At 54.0% G+C, this 11,355-nt stretch overlaps 1 protein-coding gene across 1 annotated transcript in view; it reads right to left on the minus strand.

Annotated features, from left to right (window-relative positions):
- AR (androgen receptor) overlaps positions 1 to 7,984 on the minus strand; it is a 237,756-nt gene extending 229,772 nt beyond the window's left edge. The window contains exon 1 of the mRNA XM_036740384.1: positions 6,024 to 7,984. Coding sequence (XP_036596279.1) covers positions 6,024 to 7,750 — 1,727 coding nt within the window. The 5' untranslated portion in view covers positions 7,751 to 7,984. The remainder of the gene's footprint in view (positions 1 to 6,023) is intronic.
- Between the last annotated feature and the right edge of the window lie 3,371 nt (positions 7,985 to 11,355).

Here is an 11,355-nt window from a genome sequence, read left to right on the forward strand (position 1 = left end):
AAAAAGAAAAGAAATAGAAAGGAGAAGAAAGGGGGAGGGAAGGAAAGAAAAAAAATTAAAGATGAATATTCCTAAGAAAGTTTTAGATCCTAGCCACTGACTACAATGGCACAAACTGTCAATAAATCCAAAGCCTCTCCTCATTAAAGACTATCATTGCCATGATAACGAGAAGGCAGTTTGCATCAGGAACAGTGGCTATGAAATCACCTTTCTGCTCTCCGGCTGGAAGGGACCTCAGAGGCCCTTACTTAACCGATGAGGAAACGTGGGTCTGGGGAGGGGACATGATTTGTCCAGGGCCACCCACAAGGGAAGTGGCAGACCTAGGTCCTCTATTGCCAAATCCATCTCTTTCAGAGGATGTGAGTTCAAATCCAAACTCTGTTTCTCGCAATGTGGGCAAGCCCTTTCCCGTCTCAGAGCAGGACTTGAAATCTGGAAGACCTGAGTTCAAATGTGACCTCAGAGACTTAGCCATAGGACCCTGGACATACACTTAACCTGTCTGCCTCAGTTTCCTCATCTATAAAATGGGTGTCATAATAGTTGCAAGGATAAAGTGAAATATTTATAAAATGTTTTGCAAACCTTAAAGTACCATGTAAATGTTTTATCATCACTATTTGCACTTAGTAAAGTAGTAGGAAAATAAAGGGATTGGCTACCCTTATACAATAGAAATATTTATATATATTATATATGTGTGTGTGTGTGTATGTGTGTCTATGTATACACACACACATATGCACACACTTATACAATAGGAATAACTGAACGATCTTAGTTGGTAAATTGGTCCTGGAACAAAACGCTCAAATAGCCAGACCCAATTTAGTTCCGTCATCCACTTTGTCTTTTTTGCTTCAAACTGATCAGTGGAAAGGCCACCTTCCCCAGGTCTGGTAAAACCTAGCATTTGCAAACCACACGAGGTGGAGGCTTCTCCAAGCCTGGCCCGGTGAGGCTGGCTGCCAAGGCGAGGGCTGCTTGCTCTCATTCCCAGGCTCCCGTCACAGGCTCCCAAACTCCCACACTCGGGACAGCGGACACCTGTCCGAGATCAAGAGCGAGGAGAAGACATCCCACTAGCCTGGGATGCACTACATTAAACAGCTAAGTCCAATCAGGCTGCTCGGGCCCAAGGTTAGTCAACTAGTCTCTCAAGAGATGCTGGGGCTGATGTGATACACAGCTATTCAGAGGGGAAAAAATGCTTCAAACCGTGACACAGAGAGATGCTATGAACAAAATAGCCTTCAAAGTGTAAAGCAGTGTCTGTATTTCAACGCCAACAGCACAAAAGACCAAACACAAGGAAAAGCAGCAGAGCTTTACCTGAACAAATTACCGACAGAGGGAAGGTGGAAGGAGGGGGGTGGACACTCACCTCTCCTTCCCTCCCTCCCATTCTTAAAAAAAAGAACAAAAGAAAGAAAGAAAAAAGAGAAAAAGATCTGTTTACTCTTGTGAATTGGGGCCTCTAGAAAAAAACTGTGGGCTTTGCCACGCCCAGTCAGCTTTTTTCTGTTCAGTTAGGATCAGTTAGGAATAGAAACTGGTGGTCTTGAGATGGAGCAACAAAGAATCCCAGAGTTTGGGAGCTGAAAGGAAGGCCCTTAGAGCTTATAATGTTGGTACCTGTAGGAGATTAGGGATCTTCGAGTCTAACGCTGTCATTTGACAGGCTACAGGTCCCAGAAAGACCATAGAACATGATTGTGACCCAATCTCAAAATACCAGTTCCATCAGAATCAACCAGAGCACACAGAAAGATATCCAGAAACAGCCAAATTGTTTTGAAGGTTTGAAGATAGATTTTTATATCGATCATGTATGCTCAGCAGTGGACAGGTGGCTAGGAAGACCTTCCTTTCACATATACTGCTTGGCTGGGGGTGTGCTGAGCCCTCATCCTCACTGGCAACTAAGATTCACCCAATTATTAACCTGTATTGAGCAAAGGAGCTTCCTCACCAAGAGATCCTTAGGTTGATGAAATCACAGACACCACCCCCTCAAAAAGATCACATATACGTTAAATAAAGCATTTAGCCAAGAAAATAAAACCTGTATTCCAGGGGCAATGCATATGAGGAAGCAGTCGGAGGTGTATGTTCCACAGGGCAAGGGCAGGAGCACCCTACCCCACCTGTGTACATTTTTTAAAATGTTCCTCTACAAACAAGCTTCAAGTTTCTCCTAGACTGCACCATGGGACCACAGCGAGAAGCCAGGCTGGAAGTCAATCCTTTCAGGCTGTCAAGCTGCCCCTTGAACCACAGGGGAAAAACACCTGTCTGCTGAGACCTGGATGGAACTGAACCATTTTAACCAGAGGGCAGCTCATCACAAACCACTGGGCTGGAGAAGCTCACCGAATCTCACTTCCACAAAAACTTGGAAAGTGCTGCCTGTTATAAAAAGCCTAGTAGTCAACTGAAGTGGGGGGGCAGTCAATGAGTTCTTTATGAATAACTAACATACATGGGGGAAAAATACTCTAGGGGCCCACTCTTCTCCCTCCCCACCCTGCCTTCCAGGTCCCCAGCTGGGCTAGTTTACAAAATGAAACCTCCAATTATAGCTTATTTTCAAGAAGAGTTAAAATCTGTCTTTTACATCAAGCTAAGTCAAGAAGGTATCTAGCTGACGTGTCTCCCCCAAACAGACACTTACAAATGCCCCACTCAAAGACCTAGCTGTCAAACCACCCCACCCTATCCCTATTAATTTTACCTGCCTGGACTCAGTTGCCCTCCTAGATGAACTATAGGGAAATCAATAAAGGCTTGATAAATTCAGCCAGAGTACTCCTCTGCCAAAGCTCCCTATGCTTCATTTTGGTTTTGTGTTGTTAGGTTGTTTTCCTATTAAAACCACATGCTGAGATCTCTGCAATAGTCACCTTGAGCCTCCTTCCATTCTTCTGCAGAGACAGTTTAAAAAAGTATCTTGGGAGGTGCCCCTCATGGGTCTAAAGAGTTAGAGCAAACTGCTTGAGTTATGAAAATCCTACCCCCCTCCCCAATATCACTACAGGGTTCTAAGTTCTAGTTATGGCTCTACAACACACACTGAGGGGGGAAGATACCTGGCCACTTTTAGCTCAATACATTCCATCCCTAATTTCCCCCAGTGCCACCAAAGGCCCCAAAGTAGATGAAGCTCTCCTTGCCTTCTGCCAATTTGAACCCTTTTGGGTGGGGAGAAGAGGAGAGGAGGGAAGAAAGAAAAGGAAAGAGAGAGACAGACAGAGAAAGAAGAGAAAGAGAGGAGAGAGAGAGATGAGAAACAGAGAGAGAGAGAGAGAGAGAGAGAGAGAGAGAGAGAGAGAGAGAGAGAGAGAGAGAGAGAGATCAGGGCATATTTTCAGATTAAATAAAACTTTGGCATCTATTTCTAGGAAATGGGCTCCTTTTCAAGAAGACCAGAGCTAGATGATCTGGCCCCAAATCTTTACTGCCCCATGGTCAGGTCTATTGAAGGTGGTTAGGACTTTGCCCCCTCCAACAGAAATCTCCAAAGCAGATCTCAGGGATGGTGAAAATACTCATGCAGCTTTCTCCAAATCCTCCTCCAGCCTCCACTTCACTGCTGGGAATATTGACCAAACTAGGGCACCGGGAAGTGTTCAAGGTAACACTGTTTTTCTAACCTAGAGCCTCTCTCCATTAGGACCAGGATGGGCACAGGGTAGACAGGCAAACCAAATCCTTTCCCAATGCCTAATGGGAAGAGCTTTTGTTCTGAGCAAGGCTACAGATCACTGAACAAACCCCTGGGCAGATGACTGGTTTCCTGCCATTAGATGTGTAAATCAAAGACAAAGCTAATCAGCCTAGGGCATGAGCCATGGTAAGCCCCTTACTCGGGAGAGTTTAGTTTTAGGATTATTGGTACGAGAATACCCCCTTATCCTAGGTTTTGTTTTGATTTATTTTGTTTTCCTAGAGCTAAAAACAGGTAGAAATGATCCTGGAAAGATTCTAACCTTACCTAGTAAATCTGTTCTCATTAACATGGGGGGGGGGGCTCTAAAGGGGAAGAAATCACACCCTTAAGGCAAAAAAAAATGATCCCAGGTTCCCTGTAATTACCTGGTGAGGTCTTTTACAACAAAATAAATTAACTGTCCTGAAATGTATTAGTCCAAAGTCAGGCCTAGTGAAAACTGCTTCCCACTCAACACCTCCTCACCTCTGAAACACAATCATTTTAAGGAAACAACTGTATTCTTCTTTCCCTTAATGCTGTCCAAACAGAGAGACGAACAAAGACTACAGAAAGAATGCAAAGAGAGAAGTTGACATTGCCAGATTCAGGCCAGGGGACATCTATCTGTCAAGGAAAGCCCGGAGAAAAACATTAGGCTTTAGAGACCCAAACATGGACTGAGGACCAAGAACTTGCAAGGAATCACTCAACCCGGGGTCCCGAGGCTCCCCACACCATGTTTCCTTCTTTGTGCCCACCTGCCTTCTCAGACATGGGCTTAAAAACTCTGGGTTTGGAGGTAATTTTTCCAAAAAGCCATGTAGGAACTCTGTGGTGGGGAGACAGAGACCATGGAATAAGGCAACTCTCCCGTGGTGGGGGGGGCACAGAGGCAAAATGTTGGGTGCCCTATGGAATCTTATTAAGGCACTTCGGCTCTCCCCCACCCCTAAATCTGGTCCCTAGCCTTACCCCCAGGGGGACTTTTCACTTGGGCCGCAAGATGAAATAAAGGAAACCCTCCAGACTTGGGGTGGAAGTGGGGTGGCAGCTGTAACATCTGGGAGGAGAGGAGATGCCTGGCTTCACAGGTGATTCAGGAGAGATAACAAGGCCTTTTCTGATCAATCACTGACACCATCAAGAAGACATCAATAATAAAGTCATCCTAAAGGACCGTATCTCTCTTAGGCAGGAGGAAGGAAACCCAGAACTAACGAGGAATTGCTCAGAGATCCAAAGCGTGGACAGAGACAAATAACACCTTCCACAGACACGCACCCCGGGTCGTCCACCTCCTCTAGCTGATCTGGGGAGGCGATGTTGCCATAAAGTTTTCCCTGTTTTGAGCCCCAAATTTGCCTTTTCTTAAAAAAAAATCCAAACCCCAAAGCGCCTTAGGAAGCTTCCCTCACCCCTTCTTTCTACCGAGGAGGCCCACACATCCCTTAATCTTGTGTGTATACCAGGCGGGAGGGAACATTTGGGTATTGGTCATCTGCCGAACCTTTCCAACTCCCGCTTGGCAAGTTGGGTGAGGGGCCAGCCCGGCTCGGACTGCGATGGGGTGGGCTGCAGCTGGAAACCCCGGAGGGAAGCGGGAAGATGGCACTTTCCCTTTACCAGTCCAGCACTTTTGTTTACCTCTTCAGGGAAGGAGGAGGCTGTGGGCTAAGCAAAGAAAGGACGAGCGAGAGACGCTAACGGGCATAGTTGCCAATCTCGATTTCTGCGGCCCCTGAGACCACAAAAAAGGTCTCTTAGCACGCTTCTGCGGGGATCCGGAGGAGCCGGCCAGGCTGTTCCCGCAGCAAGAAGGGACAAAGGCCAGGCACTCCGTGGGAGCCTGAGATTTTGAATTGGGGAAGAGGGCTGCTCTGGTTAGTCGGAAAGGGAGGGGTGTGCACTGGTGCCCTTCTGTCGACCCCCCCCCCCACACACACACACATAGAATAGAGAGGACAATTGGAGTTGCCCAGTGACATGGCTAGATCAGAGCCTCGAGGCTGGGCGACCCAGCTACAGGATCGGGGTGCTAGGCAAACCCTGCAACCAACAGCCTCTTCCCCGGGAGAGGAAACTCTATGTGCCAGCTGGCGTGTGGGTGAGTGAGCGGGGGGCATGGGTGTGGTGGTGAAGACAGACACAGCCGAGGGTTTGCCACAGAGTCCGGAAGAGGCCTGCTGACTGGGGGTGGTGGTTGTGGAAGGGATGGATGGAAGGAAGGAAGGAGGGAAGGAAGGAAGGAGGGAAGGAAGGAAGGAAGGAGGGAAGGAAGGAAGGAAGTCCCTTAAGTTTCACTTACCGCATGTCTCCGTAGGTCCCCGAATAGCCCTCCATCCAAGGACCCAGCTCGCTCTTGACACAGCCCGGGCCCGGATAGGGCACCCTGTTCACCACGCCGCTGGGGTACCACACCTCGGGAGAAGAGAATTCAGTCTCCTGGCCCGCCAGCCCCTGAGCGGCCCGGTAGCCATAGGAGGCTACGGGGGCTGCCTCGCTGGCTGCGGCGGCGCCACCGCACGGCCCATACATCTGGCCCTCCTCCGAGGCGAAGAGAGTGTGCCAGGAGGAGGAAGAGGACGATGAGGAGGAGGAAGACGAGGCAGCAGCGGCGGCGGCGGCGGCTGCGGCAGCCGCGGCGGACTGCGAGCCCGAACTGGGGCCCCCGGCGGCAGCAGCCGCAGCCGCGGCCGCCGCGGCGCCCCCACCGTGGGCCAGGCCGGCCAGGTCCCCGTAGCGGCACTGAGCGGCGGCCGCGGCCCAGGCACTCCCGTAGTCCAGCGGGTTCTCCAGCTTGATGCGGGCGTGCGGGTGGTGTGGGGGCTGCGGCGGGGGCGGCGGCGGCTGCGGCCCGGCCAGGGCCAGCTGAAAGTTGTAGTAGTCGCGGCTCTGGTAGGCTGTCGCTTCGTCGAGGGAGCCGCCTTTGTACAGGGTCAAGGCGGACTGCATCTCAAGCGGTCCGGCGCCCGCAGCCTCACCACCGCTGCCTCCGCTGGCACCGCCGGTGCCCCCGCAGCAGCCCAGGCTCTCACCGTCCAGCGCCTTGGCATAGCTGCCCTTGAAGGGAGGGTAGTCGGCGGCGTCGTCGGCACCCTTGGCAGAGCCGTCGTCCAGCAGCGAGCCCTTGCACTCGGCCAGGGGGGCACAGGGAGGCGCGGGTCGCGACGCCGACGGGCCCCCCAGCAGCTGGGCGTACATGCAGTCCCCGCGCAGCTGCTCGCTGGGGCTCAGGTGTTCGAGAGCCTCCACGCCTAAGCCCATGGACACGGACACAGCCTTGCACAGCTCCTTGGCGCTGTCCGAGATGGTCGATGTGCCCACCAGATAGCTGTCTTTGGAGGAGGCGGAGCCCCCGGCTCCTTCCCGCGCCCGGCTGCAGTTGCCCCCATCAACCACCACCGCTGCCTCCTGCTGCTGCAGGAGCTGCATGGTACCGGCCTCCGCCAGGATGTCCTTCAGGTCGGTGGAGCAGCCGCTCAAGACCGGAAAGCTGGGGCCCAGCAGGGACAAAGTGGACGGGGCAGCTGAGTCATCGTCGTCTGGCGCTGCCGCCGCCACCACCACGGCTCCCGGCTGCTGCAGCCCCTTGCCGGCGACCGCGGTCGGTCCGGGCTCCGGGACGCAGCCGTTCTCTGGGCGGCCTTCGGCCGAAGGCGGTGCCTGGGAAGGCTGCGACTGAGAGTCCTCCTCCAGAGCCAGGTAGCCGGCCGGGACTCGGCTCGGGGTAGGGGGCGAGCCATCGTCGGGCGCCTGCTGCTGTACTGGTGGCTGTGGCTGCCGGGGGTTGGTTTGCTGTTGCTGAGGCTGTTGGGGCGCCTGCTGGTGCTGGTGGTGTTGCTGGTGGTGCTGGTGGTGCTGCTGCTGCAGACGGGCGCCGGGGGGTGCTGCACCCGCGGCTGCACCGGGGTACCGGGCGCCCGGGTTCTGGATCACTTCGCGCACGCTCTGGAACAGGTTCTGGAACGCTCCCCGAAAGGTTTTGGCCGGCGGCCGGGGGTAGACCCTTCCCAAGCCCAGCTGCACCTCCATGGTTTCCGCTGCTCTGGGGCTCCTTCGGCCGGCCCTGCCCCCGGCCCAGCCCGGCTGCTCTGGGGCTAGCTCGGTTCGCAGAGTTCTTCAGCGGGCGCCTCTGCGGCGGCTGCGGCTACTGCCCACCTGCGGGAAGCTCCAGGGGAGGAAACTTGCAGAAGCCACCATGCACGAGCTCGACAAAGTCTGGTGCGGAGCCCGCACGGCGGCCAGAAATAGCTCTGGCTGTGTGAGTGTGTGTGTGTGTGTGTGTGTGTGTGTGTGTGTGTGTGTGTGTGTGCGTGCGCGTGTGTGTGTGTCTATGTGTGAGTGTCTGTGAGGTTCTTCCCCCCGGGCGCACGCCGGGGACTCCCGAGTCTGCACTCGTCAGCTGACAGTCCCTGGGCGCTCGGTTGTATGCAAGAGATGCTCAGTTATTGCAGAAGCAAAACAAAAACACGCCCCCTCCCCTGCACACACAGGCACCCCTCCCCCAAAAAAGCCCCACGGCCCCCGGGCGCCTGGCAAAGTCTGAGCCCACGGAAGCAGGTGCCAGCGGGAGCTGGCTCTCTACACTACTGGGGTGAGCCGCGACTGCTGGCTTATCTTTTGATCTCTGGCCCCGAGCTCCCGGGGTGAAGGGGCAGAGGGAGGAGGCGAGGCGGGGAGGAGGCGAGGCCAGGCGAGGCGAGGCCGGGGTACGTTGGCGAGGGCGGGGGCGGGGGTGGTGGGAGGGAGATGTGTGAACGCGGGGGAGGGGGCCCGCCCTGTGCCGGCCGGCTGGCTGGCTGGCTAGCCAAGTCCCGGGCTGGGTCCCCCGGCTAGGCTCGCGGTGTCCAGGCGCACGGCTCCCGCTCCGGCTCGGGCTGCGCTGCCGGCGTGCAGCGAGTTTGCCCGGGGCTCGCTCTCTCTCTGCCTCCTTTTTCTTTCTTTCCTTCCTTCCTTCTTTCCTTCCTTCCTTCCCTCGCTCCTCGCTCGCAGCCAAAGGGAGTTACCTCTCTGTAAACTCGGGCTGGGGGCAGCCGCCGACAGAGGTGACGGGGCGCTCACCACGGGGAGGAGGAGGTGGCGGCTGCGGGGCGGCGGTGGGGTGGGGAAGCACCGAGCCTGCCGCCTGTCCTCCCTCCCCAGCACTTTGCTCGCTTTCTCCGAGGTCTCCGACGCTTTGCACAAACTTCACCGAAGAGGAAAGGGCAGCTCCCGGGCGTCGCCGCCGCCGCCGCACTGCAAGAGGCGTTGGCCGAGACCGGAGCTGGGTGGAGGAGAGGGGACGGGGCGGGTGCAAGGCGGGGGGTGGGGGGGCAGGAGGTGGTGGAAGACGCGACGGTCCGCGGCCCCTGGTGCTCCTGCCTTGCCTGAGCCCGCCTGCCCTAGGCAGCTCGGACGGGCTCACTCGCCTGCCTCACTCCGGATTTGCTTTTCTGCTAGCTGCTGCCTCTTCTTCCTCCTCTTCCTCCTTCTCTTCTCCTCCCTCCTCTTCCTCCTCTCTTCTTCTTCTTCTTCTTCTTCTTCTTCTTCTCTTCTTCTTCTTCTTCTTCTTCTTCTTCTTCTTCTTCTTCTTCTTCTTCTTCTTCTTCTTCTTCTTCTCCTCCTCCTCATCCTCCTACTCCTCCTCCTCCTCCTCCTCCTCCTCCTCCTCTTCTTCTTCTCCTCCTCCTCCTCTTCCTCCTCTTCCTCCCTTTTCTAGTCACCCGGCACGCTGTCTCCCCGGGATTTCAGAGAGGGCGCTGGGACGTTGGGAGCAAATGCAACAGTTTGTTAGCCGGGTCCCGCCTCCGCCAGGCCGGCTTCCCTCTCCTCTCCTCTTCTCCTCGCCTCCTTCTAGTCTCCCCTCCTCTCCCTAGCACGAAGATTGAGACACGGGGGAGCAACAAGTGCTAGCCGCGACCCCCTGGCGCTCTAACCTCCTTCGCTCTAGCCTTCCTTCTTCTAGGCTGGGGGTGGGACGTGGTTCCGGGAGGGTGCTGCAGTCTAGGAAGGACCCGAGGATAAACCTCTGCTTTGGCCAGGGTTGGGGGGGATTGGGAGCTACGTCGGCGACTGCTAGGGTAGCACTTAGATAGGGCGGGGGGGGGGTGGGGGGAGGAGGGGAAGCAAACGAAAGCCCAGCAAGCTGGAACACTCTCCCTGGAACCCGTGGGACACACGACATATGGCTGGATTGAACCTCAGTGAGGGGGTCCTCCTCTCCTGAGGAGCGAGTGCTAGGCTCGTGAGCTCTCCCCCATCCCCCCTCCAAACTACGCTTAGACAAACATCCGTACGTGCGAAGCATGCAAAGACACGATTATTGAATAATAATGATGATGATGGTGATGATAATTCCCCTATCTATGGGGCTTTGCCGCTTCCGAAGGACTTTCTTATAACTCCCCATTTTCTAGGTGAGGAAATAAAATCAGAGGGGCAAGATGCTTTCTCCAGGGTCACTCTCTTAATGCGCTGCTTTGGAACTCGGCTCTCCGGGTTCCAAGAGCCAGGCTCTCACAAACGCAAATACATTAGAAATTGACCAGCTCTCGGATTGCCACCAGGACTAGCCGGCCGATTTCAGAAAGGATCTTTGCCAGAGCATGAGAGCGCCCAGCATTCTTCCCAAAGTGCTTTTGTAGAAATTGAGTTCACTAATCACGACCTCTCTGGGGACCAAAAGCTGCCTGTGGTACTTGGCAAAAGGCAGGGAGTACCAACCACCCACTTTTTCTAGGGGCTGAGACGTCTGTGTGTTGAGTGGGGGAGGGATGCACAGCCAGCCTTTAAGCCAGCAGGGGGCCCTGGTCTTCATTATGTTTTACTCTCTATCTCCGTGGAGGCAGGATCTGGCTGCCCCCAGGGCAGCTGGGTATTTATTCCAGGGTCTACTTTCCACTTTTTGCCGTTTTCCAGAGGGGAGGGGAGAGCACTGGACTGCCGCCCCTGGACCACTGCCTGGGGAGAACACTGGCATCATGGGAATTTGCCTGTATTGCTGTGTGGAGGTGGATTGGTCAACTCAACAAACATTATGAGGAGCTTATTCTGTGCAGAGCCCTGAAAAATAGACAAGACCTAATTCCTGCCCTCAGAGAGTGTGCAGTCTTTCCAGAAGATACTCAATAAATAACCATAATAGACAGTATTATCTGATGGCATTTCCGATAGGAGAGGATCTGGGAAGACTTCCCAGAAGAAGCGACCATTTGAGATAGGCTTTAAAACAGCAAGAAAGAGATGAACTTTGGCTTAGAGGAAGTGTGATAGATGTAGATTTAAAGCTGCATCGATACTTCAGAGGTCATCTGGTCCAACCTTTTCATTTTACAAATGGGGAAACTAAGGCCCAGAAAGGTTAAATGATTTGTCCAGAGTCACACATAGGGTCCCCGATCTAGAGGTGGAAGGAACCTTAGAGGCCACTTAGTCATTTTACAGGGAACAAAACTAAGGCACAGAGAAGTGAAATGTGCCCAGGATCACACAGATAGATTACTGAGGTGTTCTGGGTTATTGGGAATCTATGCTAATGGTTTCCACCCTAGAGCTATGTAGGCTAGAATCACTGATCCCCTAAGCAATGAGAATCTATAAAATATATGGTTTGATTTTGCATTTTACATTAAGGAAGAACTCCCAGGGAGTTTTCAGGT

This window comes from Trichosurus vulpecula, assembly GCF_011100635.1.
Source record: "Trichosurus vulpecula isolate mTriVul1 chromosome X unlocalized genomic scaffold, mTriVul1.pri SUPER_X_unloc_1, whole genome shotgun sequence".
Lineage (NCBI taxonomy): Eukaryota > Metazoa > Chordata > Mammalia > Diprotodontia > Phalangeridae > Trichosurus > Trichosurus vulpecula.